This window comes from Daldinia loculata (assembly GCF_022478755.1).
Source record: "Daldinia loculata strain CBS 113971 unplaced genomic scaffold F4817scaffold_6, whole genome shotgun sequence".
Taxonomy (NCBI): domain Eukaryota; kingdom Fungi; phylum Ascomycota; class Sordariomycetes; order Xylariales; family Hypoxylaceae; genus Daldinia; species Daldinia loculata.
The window spans coordinates 693,132-713,822 of NW_026054860.1; the positions used below are offsets into that span (position 1 = coordinate 693,132).

At 46.4% G+C, this 20,691-nt stretch overlaps 6 protein-coding genes across 6 annotated transcripts; 4 read left to right on the forward strand and 2 right to left on the reverse strand.

Moving 5' to 3' along the window:
- Window positions 1-677: 677 nt before the first annotated feature.
- Window positions 678-1,787, forward strand: F4817DRAFT_312644 (uncharacterized protein; the record flags this gene model as incomplete). The annotated part of the gene is made up of 3 exons (XM_049300154.1): window positions 678-999; window positions 1,057-1,488; window positions 1,654-1,787. 3 exons carry the CDS (start codon window positions 678-680, stop codon window positions 1,785-1,787), a joined length of 888 nt encoding a protein of 295 aa, XP_049162511.1.
- Window positions 1,788-1,850: 63 nt separating this feature from the next.
- Window positions 1,851-3,250, reverse strand: F4817DRAFT_241789 (uncharacterized protein). The gene is made up of 2 exons (XM_049299049.1): window positions 2,563-3,250; window positions 1,851-2,466 (listed from the first exon to the last, which is right to left on the reverse strand). Exons 1-2 carry the CDS (start codon window positions 2,839-2,841, stop codon window positions 2,161-2,163), a joined length of 585 nt encoding a protein of 194 aa, XP_049162512.1. The 5' UTR covers window positions 2,842-3,250; the 3' UTR covers window positions 1,851-2,160.
- Window positions 3,251-3,937: 687 nt separating this feature from the next.
- F4817DRAFT_327337 (putative SMC2 protein) lies at window positions 3,938-8,382 on the forward strand. Its single transcript, XM_049302015.1, has 5 exons — window positions 3,938-4,120; window positions 4,171-4,211; window positions 4,274-4,394; window positions 4,454-7,539; window positions 7,640-8,382. Exons 1-5 carry the CDS (start codon window positions 4,094-4,096, stop codon window positions 7,902-7,904), a joined length of 3,540 nt encoding a protein of 1,179 aa, XP_049162513.1. The 5' UTR covers window positions 3,938-4,093; the 3' UTR covers window positions 7,905-8,382.
- On the forward strand, window positions 8,042-8,518 carry F4817DRAFT_241819 (uncharacterized protein). The gene has a single exon (XM_049299050.1). The coding sequence runs from the start codon at window positions 8,178-8,180 to the stop codon at window positions 8,415-8,417; it is 240 nt and encodes a 79-aa protein (XP_049162514.1). The 5' UTR covers window positions 8,042-8,177; the 3' UTR covers window positions 8,418-8,518.
- On the reverse strand, window positions 8,380-10,502 carry F4817DRAFT_327339 (uncharacterized protein). Its single transcript, XM_049302016.1, has 4 exons — window positions 9,260-10,502; window positions 9,088-9,199; window positions 8,917-9,028; window positions 8,380-8,853 (listed from the first exon to the last, which is right to left on the reverse strand). The coding sequence occupies exons 1-4, from the start codon at window positions 10,163-10,165 to the stop codon at window positions 8,619-8,621; spliced, it is 1,365 nt and encodes a 454-aa protein (XP_049162515.1). The 5' UTR covers window positions 10,166-10,502; the 3' UTR covers window positions 8,380-8,618.
- A 6,287-nt stretch (window positions 10,503-16,789) lies between these two features.
- On the forward strand, window positions 16,790-20,177 carry F4817DRAFT_241846 (uncharacterized protein). The gene is made up of 5 exons (XM_049299051.1): window positions 16,790-17,838; window positions 17,890-17,917; window positions 17,966-18,714; window positions 18,767-19,566; window positions 19,691-20,177. The coding sequence occupies exons 1-5, from the start codon at window positions 17,533-17,535 to the stop codon at window positions 19,962-19,964; spliced, it is 2,157 nt and encodes a 718-aa protein (XP_049162516.1). The 5' UTR covers window positions 16,790-17,532; the 3' UTR covers window positions 19,965-20,177.
- Window positions 20,178-20,691: the final 514 nt, after the last annotated feature.

Here is a 20,691-nt window from a genome sequence, read left to right on the forward strand (position 1 = left end):
TGTATGTAGTGTCCGCGTTTTCTTCATTCTCGGCCAATAAGTGCCTATAAAAATACCCGTAAGAAAAGTATTTTTCACATGCTCCAAGTCATTTTGACAGGTACCTTACATTGCAATGGGTCGGCCTTGACCGCTTCGAATCACAGAGAGGAGATATCAGTACATATATATACCCGCGAGGCCGGTGTTGGGTATCATAGGTTGGTACATGTACTTTCTTGGCATGTAGTAAGGTTGCATGTGAAAATCGCTTATCTATCTTCATCTCGAACGACAGCGCCTTTTACAAATAGAGAGGTGGGCCTCGTGGTTGAAACAGTGGCGATGTAGCAATAACTACCTCCTAACCAGGTAGCCATTAGGGACCTTGCACTGAATACATACCTACCTATATATCTTCCCTGACGCTCCCGTCCTGCGTGGACATGGGTGCATACCTCCTACCTCTACACTAAGCCTCTAAGTAAACGTTAAGATTTCGTACAAGGGGTAATACAGGCTCTGCTGCATAAATTCAACCTTCCTCCGAGCTTAGCTTAACCTCGATTGTTATATTTATTTTATTTAACAAGCATTTTTATTTGACTGTAATGATCGAAGAATCAACCTGGACATAGAATCCTCAATATTATAGAGCCCGAGAAGGTAAAGACGGGGAAGAGGCAGATAGAGACACCATGATGGAGAGGAATATGTCCATAGTAGTGTTCAACATGTTACCGACGTCAGTCCAGTCCCGATTGCCGGACCTTCAGTCGCTCCGCCGGTCTACAAGCCGGTCTATCTTACCCTCTCGGCAGCGTTCTATAACATCTCAGGATGATGAACCCGTGGTCATCGCAAGAAGAGATGCGAATGCAATTGTCGAGTTACAGACATGCGCCACAGCGTCAGGGGTGGCCAACAATAGACTCGTGGAGGACAAACCAAAGCCTTCCGGTCCCGACGGTCGTGTTATAAACGCAAGCTCAGGTGTGAAGTGGAGGTATGCTAGGCAAGGTATGAGTACTCCCGTCCTGTCTTCAGAGAAAGCGTAGGTTATTTATTAGTGCCTAGGATCCTTTTTGCAGCAGTCGGCTTCCCAAGAAACGTCAGACCTAACATTTGCGAGGAAATCGTATATTGACGGCGTTGCATATATGCTCAAGGCCCTCCCAGACGACATGGACGAGTGCGAGGTTAGCATCATCCACCGAGCACTACCGAAGTCATGCGCGCAGTTAGATATGAATGGTCAGATCAAGGGCGATCCAGGTACATTCGGTTGGCTACCGTCTGATAGAGCAAAGACGTTTCTCCACTCAGCGGTTCAAGGATTCGTCACAGGCCTTGTTATCTTTATCTACCTACTCTTGTCCTTCTTTGCGATTGTTATCCGCGCCGGGGCATACTACGAACGCCAGTACAACATCTCACAGCACATCATCTCTAGTAGCTTCGTTTTCGCCACTACCGTTGGGAAGCAGAGTGGAGCTTTGAGCGAGAAGAGTACGCTGCCCATCTCCTTTCTTGTTCTGATACCCCTTATCCTCAAAACGTAACCTTGGACTTCGTAACATCTTCTATGGGTATAAGGTTGTGAGGCAGATGCCAAGATCTAGAGTCGCCGCTAAGGGTTTCCGCAACTGTTAATCACTAACATTGAATATCTAGTCTCCGCCATAAGTGAAGGTAAACTTGGGAAGGCAATGTCTGACCTTGCCGCTTGGACTATAGAGAGCGTTGCTGGAGGCGTTCAAGATGGTATCGGACAGGGTCTACAATTGATCGAGCAGAGACAGAAATGAGACATGACATAATGGCTCTTTGCATTGCTTAATGGCTTGGCATAGCGTATGTACACATATGGGAAGATAGAGCGGGATTTTCCCCTCTTTGTTTGGCATTATAGAATCTGCATATAGTTGCATTGGAAATACGGGGATAAACTTGGTTAGACAATGGTTTGGTAAAGATATTCGGAGTTGTTACATTAATTCGCTTGATTTGATTCAAGGTCTATAGTATTATCTCAGACCAAGGTACGCTTTACATATACTTCAATCATGATATACAAAGCACTCTTAACTTGAGGGTTGAATTCGAGATACACAGCCCGCCTCCCCAAACGGCGATCCAGACCCTAGGTTACTAGTCCAACCCCGTAGGCCAATGTTTATTTTATTGCTGGGTGTTTCCGGCAGATTTCTCTGCTGCGATTTTGGCTTCCATTTTCCTTCTTGCCGCTAAAATCATCTCGTCTCGCCTTCGTTGTAGGGATGCTTGTCGCTCATTCCGGTTGGAGCTCCATGCCTTAGGTTTTGTCGAGGATTCGGGTTCGCTGCCGGTGCTAACTTTATCCTGTAGTTTATATCTAGTGATCAAATCTGGCTCGGCAGGCTTTGGAGGCGCCTTGAAGGGTTGCGTCTGTGTCGCCGAGGGGTTGGGAGAAGTTGGAGGAGGGGACGGCTGGAATGTGATAGGGGGCTAAACGAGAACGCGATGTTAGTAAGTATGAATTAGTTTATCAAAGTTGGGAATACGGTGGTGGAGGTTCGCGTTCGTAAATAATGTTGGACTCACGGTCTCTATACGTCCTGCTAATATCCGTTCCGTAGTTGCCGCTATGTTTCCCCCATTGCGATGCAAATCCCACAAGATAGTCCTCCGATCGACTCGATCCGGTCCAAAGATTTGTTGTATCCTCTCTACTGCGGCCTCTCTAGCGCGCGATACCGCCTGGGCATCTCGGGGTGGTCGCGAGGGTTGGGCTGGCGACGAAAAGAATAGATATCGAATGATGAGGCCGCCAAGGACAATTATGAAGATTAGGGAAGTGAGTGACACTTGTTCGTCTGCCATTTCTGTAGCCTCTGCTACGTAGGTAACGTTTCCCACCTAAATATTCTGACCTCACGAGACTTATAGACGAAGACACCTGACTTAAATCAGTGAGCTTTGGCTTGAGGACTAGATGACGTCCGGTGGTCAACTTATTATTTGTCGCGTGCAGATTTTATGTAGTTAGCAGGTGAATGTTATCGGAGCGAGTACCTAACCTAACCTACATGTAGGTATGTAGATTTAGCGGGCTTATCGATTCTGAAGTACCTAGGTATTTATGTATCCGTAACATTCAGGCCGATCACTGCAACCGGTCATGTACCTGAGTACCTTTAGATACATACATGTACCTAATGTATGGAAATCAGGCCTAGCTTGTCGAACTACATAACACGTGGTAGATTTATACGGATTTTATCTTCAACAGCTGAAACAGAGACAAATACTACGAGGGAGAAATGAGCGAATAACAGCTTCAACGAGGAAAAGAATTAATAAGAAAGAAACGGAAAAAAGAAAAACCACTAATTTATGAAGGCTGAAGGTACAAGTTAATTATATGGCTTCTAATGGGATTTATCTAAGCAAAAAATACTTTTAATTACACACATGTACCTAAGATAGGTAATGTCAAGCAAATCTGAATTACATACCTAACCTAAGGTAATGGAAGTAAACCGGTTGTCTTCCTCACAGCCCTGGGCAAGCCAGTGGCAGCAATGAAAACAAATTCGCGTCACCTGGAGGCAGTGTAATACCAGGGACACAGTAGGAGCCATCATGCGCAAGCACAGAGGATGCGCTCCTTTGGTACAAAAATAAGAATAATCACGATTGAGTCCAGTAGGACTCTTTCAGAGATTAAACTGAAAAGAACAGATACTACACTTGATCTAAGCCAAAAGGCAAAGAGAGCTGAAGAAGAAAAGAAGAAAAACTTTAGAGAGAGGAACCGCAAGATGATTTAATAGATGGAGGGGAGAGGGAGGATAGTGGGGCTACATGGTTCTGCCATCCTCCACCGCCTTAGAAGTGGTCCGTGTAACCACCAAAATCACTAGCAATCAGGGCTGAACCAACTGAAGAACCCCACATAAGAGGCAATCAGCAGCCAATGACATCCTGTGCCTTGCAATTTGTTTTTGTTGACCTTAATCGCGTCGGCAACGGCTTTAATAGTGACTTAAATGTAGAAAATAGCTTTAGGTACCGCTAAGTAAGTAGACAACAACGCCAGAATTTACATGCGGAACCCGTCGCATTCGCCAATATGAGGGTAACGGAGGTGATTATAGATGTACGTATACTCCAACATATTATAGCTACCTCTACTGATTTATTGGAAAGGGCTTCAAATCCTACGCCGTTCGAACAGTCATATCAGGATGGTTAGTAAATAAGGATTATCCCCTATCCCCTACGTCGCATAACTAAAATTCACGTCGCAAAGGGACGAGAGCTTCAACTCGATTACCGGCTTGAACGGTAGTGGCAAGTCCAATATTCTGGACGCCATCTGCTTCGTTCTCGGTATTACGAACATGTCGACGGTGCGAGCCCAAAATTTACAGGTACGAAAGGAAGATATACCCTAATCTATAATCTTACAGGGCCTGACTATCGAGTATAGGATCTGATCTACAAGCGCGGTCAAGCCGGTGTCACGAAAGCCAGCGTCACGATCGTGTTCGACAACAGAGATAAACAAAAGTCGCCAATTGGATTTGAAGAGTATGCGACTATCAGCGTCACTAGACAGATCGTCCTAGGAGGTACCTCGAAGTATCTAATAAATGGACACCGAGCACAACAACAGACAGTTCAAAATCTCTTTCAATCGGTACAACTGAACATAAACAATCCCAACTTCCTTATCATGCAAGGTCGAATCACCAAGGTGCTGAACATGAAGGCGGTCGAGATATTAGCTATGATCGAGGAAGCAGCCGGCACAAGGATGTTTGAAGACCGAAGAGATAAGGCATTAAAAACTATGGCGAAAAAGGAAATGAAACTTCAAGAGATCACCGAGCTCCTGCGTGACGAAATTGAGCCTAAGCTTGAGAAGTTACGGACCGAGAAGAGAGCATTCCTAGATTTCCAACAAACACAAAATGACTTGGAGCGTTTAACGAGAGTAGTAGTCGCACACGATTACCTGAAGTACCAGGAGAGACTAGAGCAATCTGCGACTGACCTGGAGAATAAGAAGCAACGACAGAAAGATCTTGAAGATTCTGCGGCCAGGCTAAAGAGCGAGATATCCCACCTTGAAGAAGACGTCAAGAGAGTGAAAGCGGAAAGGGATAAAGAGCTGAGAAAGGGGGGGAAAGCCCAAGCGTTAGAAGATCAAGTCAAGAAGCACTCTAACGAGCTAGTTCGGCTCGCCACCGTCATGGACTTAAAGAAGTCCAGTAAAGCCGAGGAGGAAGAGAAGGAGACTGCGGTGCAGAAGAACGTTGCCGAATTAGAGGCGGCCTTGAAGGAGAAAACGAAAGCCTATGAGAAAACTAAGGCCAAGTACGACGAGGCGAAAGAGGCAAACGAGAAGCAGAGCCAGGAGGCAGAATCGAAAGAAGAATTGCTTCAGACGTTACAAACAGGTGTTGCATCCAAGGAAGGACAAGAAAGCGGCTACCAAGGTCAACTGCAAGATGCGAAAAATCGGGTGGCAGCGGCAGCAACTGAGCAGGAGCAAGCCAAAATTAAAATAGCCCATCTTGAGAAACGAATCAAGGAGGAAGAGCCCCGAGCTAAAAAGGCTAAAGAACAAAACGCCGGCTTGTTAAAAGAGCTAGATGGCCTCAAGACCCAGTCACAGAAGCTACAGGCTCAACTTGCGAAGCTCGGTTTTGAGCCAGGACAGGAGGAAGAGATGTACAAGCAAGAGTCGTCATTGCAGCAGACCATCAGGGGCTTACGCCAAGAGGCAGACGTCCTAAAGCGCAAGGTTGCTAACATTGACTTCAACTATGCTGACCCAACTCCCAATTTCGATCGCTCGAAAGTCAAGGGACTGGTCGCCCAATTATTTACCCTTGACAAAGAGCATACTAGAGCCGGCACGGCTTTAGAGATATGCGCCGGCGGTCGTCTGTATAATGTTGTTGTAGACAGCGAAGTTACGGGTACGCAATTATTACAGGGCGGTAAATTACGGAAGAGAGTTACCATTATTCCCCTAAACAAGATCCAAAGATTTAAAGCCTCGGCGCAGACAACTACAGCTCAAAACATTGCGCCCGGTAAGGTCGATCTAGCTCTATCGCTCGTAGGGTACGATGATGAGGTATCTGCGGCAATGGAGTCCATCTTCGGAAATACTTTAATCTGCCAGGACGCTGAGACAGCTAAGAGGGTGGCTTTCGATCCTAATGTAAGGGTGAGAAGTATTACTCTTGAAGGCGATGCGTACGACCCTTCGGGGACGCTCTCGGGCGGCAGTGCGCCTAAGTCCAGTGGTGTATTGGTCACATTGCAGAAGCTAAACGAGATCAACCGTCAACTTAAAGAAGCAGAGCGTTCTTTACATGGTCTCCAGACCAGGATCTCGCAAGAAAAGTCTAAACTCGATCAGGCTCGTAAGATCAAGCAGGATCTGGATCTTAAGACACACGAAATCAAACTCGCAGAAGAACAAATTAGTTGCAACTCTTCATCATCAATCATCCAGGAGGTGGAGAATATGAAGGAGACCATCATACAACTCAAGAACGAGAGTGCTGAAGCTAAGAAGAGGCAGGCCGAGGCCAGTGCAGATGTCAAGAGGATAGAGAAGGATATGAAAGATTTTGAAAACAACAAGGATTCGAAACTTGTAGAACTTCAAGCTTCTCTAGACAAGTTGCGGGCGACGTTGGCTAAGAATTCGAGCGCCGTCAAGACTTTACAGAAAGAGCTTCAAGGTGCTCAGCTAGACTCGGAACAGGTTTCAGGCGATCTCGCCGCCGCGAGGGAGCAACTACAAGAAGTTCAGTTGGCCATCAAGTCACAGCAGGAGGAGATCGAGGATCTTATCAAGAAACAGTCGCAGTTACAAGAGACTCACGATCTCGCACAAGCACAGCTTGACGACGAAAGGGCCAAACTGACCGGGTTTGATGATGAGCTGCATGCGCTTGAAGAGGCAATCCGGTCAAAGAATAGTCGGATTGCCGAAGAAGGTCTCGAAAAGCAAAAGCTTGGTCACACAGTTGACAAATTCCACAAGGAACAGCAACATGCGATACAAGCCGTGGCGAACATGGAGAAGGAGTTCGATTGGATTGCCGAAGAGAAGGACAACTTTGGCCGCACGGGAACACCGTACGACTTCAAGGGCCAGAACATCACGGAGTGCAAAGCCACGCTGAAGACGCTCACGGACCGCTTCCAGGGCATGAAGAAGAAGATCAATCCCAAGGTCATGAACATGATCGATAGCGTCGAGAAGAAAGAGGTGTCGCTTAAGCACATGATGAAGACGGTCATCCGTGATAAGCGCAAGATCGAGGAAACCATCGTCAGCCTCGACGACTACAAGAAGAAGGCCCTTCTCCAGACCTGGGAGAAGGTCAACGGCGACTTCGGCCAGATATTCTCTGAGCTATTGCCCGGTGGCAGCTTCGCGAAGCTAGACCCGCCCGAGGGCAAAACTATCAACGAGGGTCTAGAGGTCAAGGTCTGCTTAGGCAAGGTGTGGAAGCAGAGCTTAACGGAGCTAAGTGGTGGTCAACGGTAAGTCCTCATGCGCTCTCCTTCGTGTCTCTTCTTGATTTATAGCTATCTGCCTTTTATCTATCATATCATTTACACCGCTAACTATAATAACAAATAGATCGCTCGTAGCACTCTCGCTTATCATGGCACTGCTGCAGTTCAAGCCAGCGCCCATGTACATCCTAGACGAGGTGGATGCGGCGCTGGACCTGTCGCACACGCAGAATATCGGCCGCCTCATCAAGACGCGCTTCAAGGGCTCCCAGTTCATCGTTGTCTCCCTCAAGGACGGCATGTTCCAGAACGCAAACCGCATCTTCCGCACCCGATTCAGCGAGGGTACGAGTATGGTACAGGCCCTTACCGCCGCGGACTTTAAGTAGATAAAGGAATTCGCTCAAGGTACATACATTAGGGTTTCTATTACACGTGTTTTATTTTATTACACGCGAATTATACAGTACCCCTGTAAAACACCCAAAAACACGAATAATACTGTATTATACATTTAGGAATAATTCATCCCGATTGCCTAACATACATAATTCTCCGTGCTGGCACCTCTACGGGGATGGTGTGGGGTTCGGCAGGTTGCACGCGTTAAGTTCGCGTACGCCGGGTGTAATGCGAAAAATGAGGGATATTGTGACGATTGCATGACTGACTGTAGAGCATTACTCGTTATGTCGTTGATGGTTGGATTCGGAGGGAGATGGAAAACGGATGAATGGATGATATACCGCGCCCGTATGGTTTACGATCGACGGTGGATAAGCCGTTATATCTTGAGCGTTTTTCGTTTACGTCGGCGGCGGTCGTCGTATTCTGCGTTTAATAATAAATTCTGTGACCAAACTGTCATCCCATATTCTCATCAATTTTTAATTGTGCGCTGAAGTGTCTAATCTGTCTATTATCTGGCTATAGTTCTAGCGGTCGTGTTTATTACGGGTCTTCCTCATTGCCTGATGTTGCAACCGTCTTTTCTCACAGCCTGGGACTCCCCACTTCCTCTTTACATACCTCTCTTACTTATCTATATATACAAGCATATTTGTCGTCTAAATGCTATAGGAGGAAGGAGGTAAAGGCGTGTCTCACTGTTTGATATACACATGGTGCCCCCTTTGCTCGACCTCAACCGTCATGCCGACTGCGATCCAAGCTTCACGATCTTCTCCCAGGCTGGGGTCAAACAGAGGAGTGAGTTGCATGCCCAGACAACCATTTAGCGGCGCACCCTCATCGACTGCCCGCTTCGCCCTGAGTGATTTGTCTGGCTCAGTTGGGTGGCGGAGACCAGTTACTGGATCTACGTTGGGCATTTTACATCTGACGTATGATGGTTAGATTATACATGAGTAGTAAGAGATGATGAAGGAATTGTTCACTAACCTGACAGTTCTGCACGAAACGTGGAACGCGACATTGTTATATAAGCCTGAGCTCCCCGGCTTAAGCCGGATCTGTTTCCAAGTCTCTTCATCGTAGGCTTCGGCACCGGAAACTAAAGGTGCGCATGTTAGAGGGCCGGAGAACGTATTTAAGTAAATTGTCTCTACTCACGGATGATATTAGGCCGGAATCTAAGCACATCGAGCTCCTTTAGGTCGTCGTCCTTCGGTACCTCTGAGCTGAACGCTTGTGCGCTGTTTAGGCTCATCAAATGAAGTGGGAACTATACTCAGTGTTAGTTTCATATTAGAGATCGGTAGGTTTAGATAAGTGGGTGTCATACGGCATCCTGGAATCCGGTCACAGGCTGGTAGCCGGCTTCCTCTTTGCTCGGTGCGGTTCGATAAACCTCACGCAGCTGTTCAGGATCGACCCTGAACAGAGCAAGCTTGTTGCTCACACCTAAATACCGTTGTAGCTCACCGGGTAGATCTTTTTCCATGTTAAGAGCGTTGATTGTTTCTTTCCATATCTTGACATCATCGAAAGTGTAGCCCCTCTCCTTGATATCCTCTGTTGAAGGAAAGTCTACTGGTAACAGGATCTCTATCTCGGGCTCAGCGGCGCGCCCTCTTGCCAGCTTAGCTGTGATCGTAGAATAGATACCGCGCCAACCATCCTCCTTCCAAGGGAAACGTAGGATTACGAAGGCTTCCTTCGACTTCATTGACTGTTTCCGCAGCTTCATCTCATCCGGCAGCCAGAGATCGACGGTGACATTCGCCAGCCTGGAGAACTGCCGCTGGGTAACGAATTCCCACTTGTGCTTTGACTTTTCCTCATCCGTTGAGTTTACAGCCACGGGGAAAGGGCTTTTGAGCTGAGCAAACATGAAAAGACGATCAAACTGGAGTCCCGTCGGGAAGACTTTGCTCCTCTTCAGCTCAATACCCTTGCATGACTTCACTGGATAAATGACCAGACTGTGGACCTTGGGTGGCTGGCCGTCCTGCGGCGCATGTTCAGCTGAGTACTGGTTTTTCAGGTTACTCTTTGAACCTTCAACGCCGGCCATTGTGTGCGTCTGTACCAGCGCATCACTCTTTTGGAGCCCAATTGGGGGCAGAATTATAACCACCGGTATCAAGAAAGCACAGATGGTAACGGTTAAGAGGAATATGGCGCCGCTGTCTAGATTGAGATTTTTCAGCCAAGAATGGTTACCTATGTCCATGGTGGTGGTGTCCATGATGGCGCGTTGAAATTACTAGTAGCAATTGAGATGGAAATTCTACGGCACTGCTCGGCCAGCAAGCGTTCTCGATTTCCGAAACTATATATATATATATTACGGAAGGGGGAAAAAGAGAGAAAAAAGAGAAAAGAGAAAGAGAAAGAGAAAGAAATATAATCGATATGAGCAGAGGGTAGTCCTCGAGCCCCCGAAACTGAAGCTTAAAGAAAAGAGTGCTTTGAATGAGATTACGTGTTGTATTTCTCGACGAAACATCTTGAGACGTTGAAGAGTGAAATCGGCTCATTAATACATGTCACGTGAATAGGCACGTGCTTTTTAGCTTTTATTTTTACTAGCCAGCTAGCTTACCTAAGGTAACAAATGTACTACCTATCTTAAACTTATAGCCAAAAACATAGGGACATACAAGGTAGGTAAGGTAGTGACACAGCTGAGGTTATCAAACTAGACCAAATCATTTTTAGCAGGGCTAGTCTCCGGGTTTAATAAATAATAAATATAATAAATTTAGCACGGATCTTAAAAATCCCTTCAGTCAAATCCCCTCAGTCACTGATGCTACAGAATGTTCATGAAATACATATGAAATCGGACGTAGGGAACATGTTCTCTCACTTTTCATCAACATGGAGCCAATCATCTACATCGCCGTCATTGGATGAGGGAATTCATATATAGAATTGATTGACATGGGAGCATTGCATTGTAACAGCAATGAAGGCAGTTGGGGCATCGTGGGATTCGTGGTGTGCATGTTCATGACAATCTCACCCCCAAGTGTATGATAACTATATTAAATCGAACAAGGCGGACGGTCGATCCGGCATTTACCAGATTGTGAGTGCCTTTAATAGTCTTAGATAGCCTAGTCAGTGGCAGTCTATACAGCTCATAGTATATTTTCTCATGAATTTGCGTTGTGAAAAAGACGATGATGTTGCCCACGCAATGATGTGAGGGTAGCACTGAATGACACCCCAGCCATCCTCTAAGTGACGTACTCATCAAGTAGGGTTGGTGGAAATAATCAAAACCCAAATCGATGCAGAAAGATCGTCATAAACCCGAATAGCCACCGGTAAGATTTCACTGCTATCCTAACGGTTAAACAACTCATATCACGTAGGACCTAGTCGATGAATGAATCTAACTCTGGTGTAAGTCACTTTAGTGTAAGTCGTAGCTAGTTGAATCCGATAAAGTACGAGCCTACGAGGTCGTATACTCCACAAGCTATGTAAGTGATTATGTATGTGTTAGATGAAAAGCAAGATGGCAACTATAACCGCGGATCCATTCCGGATGCAGTGAAAGCCCGAGACCTGGGCATGTCGGAGTCGAACTACCGCAATCGGATGCAACCATGACTTGTCGCCCGTGGCCCCTGACTCGGAGATATCGGGATAGAAGCTGACCAACTAATGCAAGGTACCAGACACCACCTTGACTGGAGGAAATAGGGGCACGTGTGGGTAAACTTGTCGAGCAAAGTTCCAATTCCATCAAGATACTCACCGCCGGCGAATATTATTATCGGCGGGCGCGCGGCGTAGGTAAAAAGGAGCTTGTACGCATGGCTAAAAATTTTGACTGATCGTTTTCGAGGCACATGAAAAGCTAGTTTCATAGCCGCGTCAGTAGTCTTTTGCATGAGCTTACTGTAGAAACAGTGACGATCTGCGACGAAACTCTCCTCCAGATCGCACATAACGATCCATTCTGGGTAGGTTGTTTAGGACCGACTTCCGACTTGAATTTAGACCAGTGATAGCCAGACTACGAATGTGAACTTATCAAGAACACGCTGTTAAAGTTAAACTCCCCATTGAGAAGATGATAGCGGGATTCTGATTCCGCGGAATAGCTGATATTCTCCACATCTTTCCTCGGGGTACTATGTTAGTAGGTATGTTCTAGCGAATATGGTTAGAATAGTTCTGATGTTGCTTGGTCCTTCGCAAAGCGGCCTATCTCCCGAAGTTACATCCATCGATCTTCTGTCACCTATCACCTCATATACCTACTTGCATATACATCATAACTATCCAAACTAGAAGCGGAGCATTAATTCGTAGAGCCAATGAAATCGCCTGAAATTATATCATTACAAATAGCCATCGAGCCAGCTGAACGCTACCATAGAGTAGTTAGCCCTAACTAGACTTCTGGAAGCTTGAGATAGGTTAGTTGAAGCTGCACGTAGATCTAGACGTTATCGGGAATAGAGGTTATTACATGAATTAAGCCAGCCAGCTAATTTAGCAGCTTCGCGGAGACTCTTTAGCTACTCCGCAATATGTATCGTTACATGGATGATCTTTACTACTTACTTAGTCCGTATTGTTACTTTTGAATCTCCAGACAAACTAGCCGGGCAAGGTCATAATGTAGGCGCTACACGACTCAATTTACACATCTACGAAAGAGATGCATACTGTGCGTACGATACGATACGGATACGCTTTGTCAACTGAGGCTTCGTTGCATAAACTATTGATATTACGACCATGTCGATTTATTAATAAGCAACGGTCCCATAGAGTCGGGAAATTCAATTACTCCTTTTAGAGCCGCCCAGCCGCCCTAGCCCTAGACAGCATGATCAAATAGTTAACCCTCCCCAATGATGTGCCTAATCGTCATTTGGCGGCCAAAAACTACGAGAGCCGAACAGGGATTCCATTTCCGTGGTTCGGCCGGGAATGCCAAATCTGGCGTTTATTGTAATGTGTCTAATTCAACACTTACCCTATGTAGGTTGCTTTATTACTACCATTGTCACTTTTGTCACGAATGTCACGAATTGCTAGCATCAGAGAGGGTTTACCCCCCTTACATTGGTGTTCCATCTCCTTTATTGAAGCTGCCTTGCGAATTGAGTTATGAGATTATCAGCTCGGTACTATCTACATATGGATATACATACATATGAACTTATTGTGAGATATGACTAAATCTCAATACTATGCACGTCTGCACAGGGGCACAACGACTAGTCAAATAAGGCTCTGCGGATTCGTAACATGGGTCTCCCGTCGATGGTGTCAAGCATGGGGGTCCAAGACAATCCGGTCGATAAATACATACTCGTACGATTGTAATTTCAACTGCGCGGAGAGGGTAGGTCATAACGAGCCGCGCTATATTAAACCAACATACAAAGTGATAATTACCTATACAAACTATTGTATTAGCGCCGCATCGAAGTATTCCAGGAATCCAGTGGAGAATATTCGGGAGCTTTGGGCCGTGAAGTATGCATATCTATATGTACATATGCACGTAGAAGCTGGGAATATTAAGATGAAGCTTATTACAGCTCCTTGGTAATAAGTACCGTATTATAGACTAACCCGCGCGGGCAAGCTATGCGCTGAGGTGAATGAACATGTTAATACAACCCCAGAGTAATTAAGAGGCATGCAGAGCCGTAAAGGCATTTGCGCACCCTTGATCTTTACGATTGCGATAATTAAATACGAAAAAATGATACTCGGAGCTTATAGCGATTTGATTGATCCGTTAAAGTACCTAACCTATAAAGGTACCTCACATGGGATATATCACATATGTGATATTTCCAAGACCGGATTTAGAGAAGGTAAACCGGTATTAGCTTACCGACCAAGTTTTCAACTCACCTTACCTACCTATGTACATGGCCGTTCATTGAGAAGTGAACCTGGTAGACTAGTACGTTGGTGCTATTCGTCATCAGCGTTGGTGTTCGTTACCCATGCTCATAAACTGCAATATGAGCACGTACTATAGCTAACAAGGGTTTGTTAGGTACCTACATATGTAATGTTAGCTCATGTGTACGTCACTACATCTGTATTTCTGTAAGGCCCCTGTACAATACTATGTAACAAGGTGGACATTCCAATTTTGCAGCGAGACAGTCGAGACCAATTTTGCAATTAAGGTTAAAGTAACAAATTACATCAACTGCGAGTACATAATTCCTGGTGAGGAAATTATCAGATGGCAGCGCTACCCTTGTAACACAAGAGGTTTCCGTCGTGCTACTATGCCGGAAATCCGGGACAGAGAAAGTTCTGATGGCGGAGGGCGGATAGCGGGTGCAACGATGGGTTGGGCATGGTCCACCATCACTCTCACATTACGAAAGGAACATTCCGAACACCTACATAGAGCCCATTACATATGGGCCCTGTCTACTTCGAAAATGAAGAATGATGCCAATGAAACAGATCAGTACCTATATCTCACCTTACATCAACACTACCTACCATCGATCAAACCGTGGTCTATGTACGTCTACGACAGCAAATCTAGCCCTGTCGATCATGATCAACCACCTACGTATGTAGGTATACATATACATAGTAAGATGGATCAAGGCTAACCGCTATGTATTCATGCGCAATGACATTTCTATACAGAACACTCGACAGTAGCATCTCGGCCCCTGCAGGATAGCTCAAATCGGCCACATGAAATAACAGAGCTCTTTAAATATGTACTTGGATCCCTATTCGAGATTATCGTCACTATGCCTCGACGCGGCCTTGGGTGGTCTATCAATGCCGCCAAATCCACCCATTAAACACCGGCCTAACTAATCAGTTTAATTAATTCGACGATTGCGTTATTTATGAGCCTCTTCTCATATTTCTACTGTCAGGCCTCCTGGGGTACATTTCTGTATTGGATTGCTAATTCCAACACGATGATCTGTGCTTCAGGTTCGCCCTCCTTGATGAATCCCTGATGATCCTAGAAATGTAGGGGTCCCTGTCATAGCGGATCCAATCAGCCAAAATTTATGGTTCACCTACAGTAACGCTGGTGCGGCCCCAAAGACTCATTATCGAGCACCGTTCCTTTTTTTTTGCAGCCAACGTAGCATCCAACCGTCTAGGGCCAAAAAAGGGCTTTTACCTGGGCTAAATCGACCGGGCCTACAGCTTCGACGGAGACGGACTTCAACTAGTTTAGGTCTCGTTGCCTACACTACACGCGTATCTAAGGCTTCCTTTTAAAAAATTTTAAAGAAAAAAAAAAGCTTGAAGAGGCATGTCGATCAATAGTGGGAATTTTATAATTATCCCGCTGAGCTTAGCTACATACTAGCTACCCCCAGAGTATTCGAACAAGATCCTAAACGCCCTGCGAATATACATATACTACGGAATACCTATACAGTATAAGCACATCTTACAGTAATCTAGCATTAGCACATACTGCTAGGTTACCTAGTCAGTTTCTTGACAAAATTTGCAGATATGAAATGCAGCGCGTCAAGGTACGAGCAGGGTACTAATAGCTGAAAGCACAGATGCCTCGGACTCCCTCATTCGTCTCATGTGCGTTATGAGATCAACAGATCGAGTACCTTCCACTAGCCGCCGTTGATCAAACCCGCTTGGTAGGATCTTGAGCAAGTCTTCAACCCCCAGCGTGTGCGCCCCAGTTCCCCGCTGCCTGGTTCGCTGGGTGGCCCCATGACTGTGGATGAAGAACCCTTGTCTTACCTGCCGTGACCTTATCTCGTCTTTGTATTGTTTGTAAAACGGCCGGCGGCAGCAGTATCTCTAACCTCCCGCCCTGAATGTACACGATAGTAGGTACATTTTGTACGCTATGATTTTTACGGTAGCTAGACGTTTAGGTATGTATCTCCATGTATGAGAGAGTTCAGCGTTGAATTAGCCCGGTAGGAAGCGCGGGCAAATATCAGATGGCTGCGTGTCATCGGTTCCTCTCCCTGACATCCCGACTCCCACTCACCCAGTAGCTGCATCTTTCTAGCTCAGGGGACCCCCCTGTTTTAGCACCAACCGGATAGCAACGATCCTTATTGCGTAGGTACTGTATGCACTCAATTACTACACTTCGTACCAGCATAGTGGGCTAAGGCTGGTCGATTTACCCACGCATTTATTGCAAAAGACAAATTCACTTGATCGTAGTCTCTTGCGGACGGTAAACTCCTTCAACCGATTCCAAAATAGTATCTCAAGTCATCGTCTACGGGGTTACCTCTATAACTCTGGAGTTTTACAATATCAAATCGGATAGGTGTTACCTTTCCTCAGCGCAACATTTGCCCTCTTTGGGTAGATTATATGCAGATATCCCTAAGCTCCCGTCTCTTCTAGTCCCAAGATACCTACTTCCGAATCTAGCGCTCGGCTACTCTTTCGTCATGACTTCATTACGTTGATATCAGCTACGTGTCGACCTCCTTCCATGTTAGAAAATATCTTCCAGCAATAACAATGTTTCTTACCTACTTAGCCTTACGATCTAACTAATACTCTTACCATACCTTCACACTACCTCACCACTAGTTTCGTTAGGAGGAACAAGCTAGGTCAAGGTAGAGAGAAGGCGGCCACGATCCGGATTTACCAGCGTTGATAGAGAGCTGGTTGCTCCTGGAATTTGATATTAGACTCGTCCTCGGGCTCTGTCCTTCGGGCGTTTTCTAAATTGTGGGTGGGTTCTAGTATTCCGAGGGACAGCCTGCCGAATCCCAAGATCGGCTTCTGTTCCATGGCACCTAGTCCTCGCCTCCTTGGCTACCCGCTGCATAAGGAAGCCCCGCTATAGCTATCATCCTGTCAGCAGATCCTCGAGACCCTGCTCCTCGTAGGTAGTGTACAGGCTCAACAGCACTAGGGGACTCCTGCAAGGTGTACTACAAGAGCCCCACAACTATTTCATCTTCAATACCTCCTAGTCACCAGTATCCATAGCCGTCAAGCTTGTGGATTGGTTGTAACTACCGTGAACAGCGCAGCCTGGCCAGCTAAGCCAAGCACAAGTGCAGCTCCGAGAAATTCCCAAGCGTAAATACCATATCTACCACCTCTACGAACAATGCGGAAGGGATTCCTTCTCCATTTATGAAAACTTCGTGTTGAGAAAGATCAAAGCGGACAGCTCAACTTCCTAGGACCAAGAGGGAAGTGTCATAGGCGTAGAAGACCCCCTCGAGCGGCCACACTTATCCGACTCATTGGTTAGGGGGGATTCTCTACTCGATGAGCGTATTGGGTCGAATATTTTTCTCCCTCTTCAAGTCATTAGAACCAGAACCCCTCCACCTGTAACGTCTCTTTTACGGAAGACTGGTTGAGACTAGGCGTTGGGCCGTCAAAGAGGGTTCTCTGTCCTAGCCGACCAATTTTCTGAGACACGCCTTAACTCACATTTCTTATTAAAAGGAATATATTCGACGCTGTTAATTTATTTATTGCGATAGCATTTCTCCGAATCGAATCTGTGCCGAGGCGGCGCCGCACGGCTTTCGTACGGAGGGGACTCAAACCTACCTAAGTCACCCAAGTTAACGCACATCGAATACTCCGCTTGACGAATACCTCCCAATGAGTGATTACTATCAACAATATGTGCCCTCAGCGGCGGGGGGTGGGGAGTCACCAAACCTCAGCCCCCAAGATGCCCAATATCAACCTCAGCAACATTCTACACATATGGGAAACATCAGTCCGCCCTTAACAACTCCATATCAAAGCCTAGGATACTTCACCGGCTTTCCCGACCCAATTATGTTTCAGGCTCCCAAAGCCCAGAGCAATCGAAATCGCAAGAAATCTGCGTCGGGGGCAGACCACGTCAAGCATCGCCGGACACGATCGGGTTGTTACACTTGTCGAAGCAGACGAGTCAAGGTAAGCATCGGTTCTTTGGAGTTGGTATGGTAGTGCTTAGATTGACCTTAGTGCGATGAAACTCATCCCATCTGTGAGCGTAAGTGTCACCATGCTAAACATTTCGAAGCTGAGCTGATAGTTACAGGCTGTCGCAAAGGCAAGAGGGATTGTGTATACCCGGAAGCCTCTTCCGCAAAGGGGCAAGCTACCGAGCCAGGTTCATCGAAAGATACAGGAGCATTGACTCAAGAACCCAGCCCGAACTCTTCGCAAGACGAAGCGGACGAAGAAGGAGAGAAAAATATTCGGCTCGAACCAATCATTGACGAAGAGGAACCTATCGAGGCGTTATCGCCGGCCTCATATTTAGCAGGATTACGAAGAACGAGTACGACGTCAACCTCAAACGTTTACAGGACTACAACAAGACAGAGCTCCGAAACGCCTTCCTTAGAGGGTACCAAAAGTGCTTCACCAGCAATTTCAACGGCTACCTCCGCAAGTATTCCGATCTCTTTCCAGATTCCAGATTCCTCTCTTCAGTCAGCCGTCCCTCGCCCGGACTGGTCTCATTTGCCGACAGACCTGCAGTCTCACCTGACGTACTTTTGCGAAAACATCAGTCACTATAATTACGGGTTGGTCAATGATACGGACGACTTCTTCCGCTCAATCCTCCCTAGTTTGGCCGTGCAGGCTGGTAACGAAACTCTTCTAAATGCGGTTGCGGGATTCTCGGTGTACCATCGGACTGTTCGGAATCCCAATGGCAAAATCCAAGACTTTTTACGATATTATAATAAAAGTGTTACGTTACTACTAAGTTACCTCAAGAGACGAGAGAAGCAGGGTGTTGCAACGCTATTAACCATATTGCAGCTCGCAACTATCGAGGTAAACATACGTTAAAAGCAACCTGCAGAGAGCCATTGCTAATTAGAACAAGGAATACCTAGGTGATTGGGTGAATCTCATGGGACACCAGAAAGCCGCCTTCGAGATTTTGACCCGGCTGTTCACACCTCAGACAATTATGAATTCGCCTACGTCCCGAATATTGCTAACTTGGTACATTCGATTCGACGTCTTTGTAGGAATGATGGGAGGATTCGAAACAAGTCTACCGCGACAATGGTTCTCAACAGTTGTACAGTTCTGCCAGGAGCACGTTGAAAGGGATCCGGAGGATGTAGGGATAAAAACAGAACTCCATGCTTCTGCTTTGCGACTGATTTCTAGGGATATGTCGATACTCTATGCCAGAGGCGGTCGGGGCGAGATATCGGGTGATGATTTCGCCACAGAACACAACCATATTACGGAGCGCCTCTACGGATGGAGAGCCAATTTAGATCCTGCTTTGACTGATCCGAATTTTCTTGTAACCGATCTCCCGCACAAAGTCCCGATAAGCGAAGATGACATCGTCGATCCTTACAAGTCGGGCCACCTTTACGATTTGCCCCTATTCTCGACCACCGAGTTAATAGCAGAGTGGAATTCTATCCTCGTCATGCACAAGAGTCAAGAGGCGTTCGCATTGCAACAGAAGCCATCGGATGAGTTAAGGGGTTTGGCATATGCTATATGCGAAATTTTTGAGGCAGTAGAACGGTGGCCTTCAGCACCAACCGGTGCCCTTGTTCCAATCCAGGCCTGTCTCGCTATCGCAGCGCTTTTTCTACCTCGAGACGAGAAACACCATATGTGGTTAAGGCGGAAATATGCAATGTTGGAATCACTAGGGTAAGTTATACAGGTCTTTGCACAACTTACCCGTCTATCGTCTCCAGCTCTATAATATACCGGGCAAACACGGAGTAAAGACGTGGAATTCAATAACTAATTTTTCTTGATTTCAAATCGTTAGATACGTTTTCCCACTCACTATACGAGCTCGAATGGCGGAAATATTTCGCGAACCTTCTTGTATACAATGGTGGCTCCCAAACGACGAAGGACTAAGTCCCGTATTACGAAGCATCCGTGCTTTTGCGGACGAACGCAACGCGAATCCTGTTTCTCAGCAAACCGAATCTCTCCGGGAAATAAGTGCTATCTTTGCAAAGATGCGCCTCGACCCCGAACACGAAGGCGTATCATCGCCTGGCGGCGAATCCAATAGCGGCGCCTCTTCTTTCTGAGGTGCTAATATTGTACCCATATACGAGGCCAAGGCGTCACAAGAGAATCGGGCGACGACCATACGAGACGTATATCCCAACGTTATCGGCAAGAAAAGAAGCGAGGTTGATAAAGCTTTACACTTTACACGTCGGCAGCAAGCCAGCTAGTTTATTACAAGTCACATAGTGGTGCAGCAAAGACGTTTCTGTGACGTTGTGGACGGACTAGGGTCTGAAACGATGAGGTCTCGATGCGGCGAAACTGGGACCGGAATGGAAACCGAGCCGTGATGCAACTCTGCGCTGCAGGACCAGGGGATGCTTGGGAGGTGAGGGGACCTACTATGCGGCCAGATACTACGTACAACACCAAAGCCCGTTGAAATTGGGGGATCTTATGAATAAGATGACCGTGCATGCAGCCATAGCAAATTTACCAATGCCATGGTTACAAGCCAACCTTCAGTCCCAGTACATAGTTATCCTGGTCCGACTTTCCACAGATCCTTAGCCGTCCTGCTACCCCCTTACCCCTACCCCCCTACACTCATCAGACGAACTATATCAACCCGTAATCTCAGATCTAAGTTATTACATATAGATCAGATGATTCGGGTATATATTGGATGGTACCAATGGAAGATTTCGGAGCCCGCCAAGACAAGAAAACCCGGCTATTGTAGACGGATTAGAGAATCGTACGAGACAGAGCTCGGGTGTATAGAAGCGTCGACTAGTTCAACCC

What these genes read in the sequence shown, in the direction of transcription:
- F4817DRAFT_241789 (XM_049299049.1), bottom strand. Translation starts at nt 2,841, where the DNA reads ATGGCAGACGAACAAGTGTCACTCACTTCCCTAATCTTCATAATTGTC. An exon ending in TAGCAGGACGTATAGAGACC is followed by an intron (nt 2,467 to 2,562) that starts GTGAGTCCAACA and finishes GTTCTCGTTTAG; the next exon opens with CCCCCTATCACATTCCAGCC.
- F4817DRAFT_327337 (XM_049302015.1), top strand. Translation starts at nt 4,094, where the DNA reads ATGAGGGTAACGGAGGTGATTATAGAT. An exon ending in CGAACAGTCATATCAGGATG is followed by an intron (nt 4,212 to 4,273) that starts GTTAGTAAATAA and finishes CACGTCGCAAAG; the next exon opens with GGACGAGAGCTTCAACTCGA. An exon ending in GAGCTAAGTGGTGGTCAACG is followed by an intron (nt 7,540 to 7,639) that starts GTAAGTCCTCAT and finishes AATAACAAATAG; the next exon opens with ATCGCTCGTAGCACTCTCGC.
- F4817DRAFT_241819 (XM_049299050.1), top strand. Translation starts at nt 8,178, where the DNA reads ATGACTGACTGTAGAGCATTACTCGTTATGTCGTTGATGGTTGGATTC.
- F4817DRAFT_327339 (XM_049302016.1), bottom strand. Translation starts at nt 10,165, where the DNA reads ATGGACACCACCACCATGGACATAGGTAACCATTCTTGGCTGAAAAAT. An exon ending in TGACCGGATTCCAGGATGCC is followed by an intron (nt 9,200 to 9,259) that starts GTATGACACCCA and finishes CACTGAGTATAG; the next exon opens with TTCCCACTTCATTTGATGAG. An exon ending in GTTTCGTGCAGAACTGTCAG is followed by an intron (nt 8,854 to 8,916) that starts GTTAGTGAACAA and finishes ATCATACGTCAG; the next exon opens with ATGTAAAATGCCCAACGTAG.
- F4817DRAFT_241846 (XM_049299051.1), top strand. Translation starts at nt 17,533, where the DNA reads ATGAGTGATTACTATCAACAATATGTGCCCTCAGCGGCGGGGGGTGGG. An exon ending in TGCAGCTCGCAACTATCGAG is followed by an intron (nt 18,715 to 18,766) that starts GTAAACATACGT and finishes AATTAGAACAAG; the next exon opens with GAATACCTAGGTGATTGGGT. An exon ending in GCAATGTTGGAATCACTAGG is followed by an intron (nt 19,567 to 19,690) that starts GTAAGTTATACA and finishes TCAAATCGTTAG; the next exon opens with ATACGTTTTCCCACTCACTA.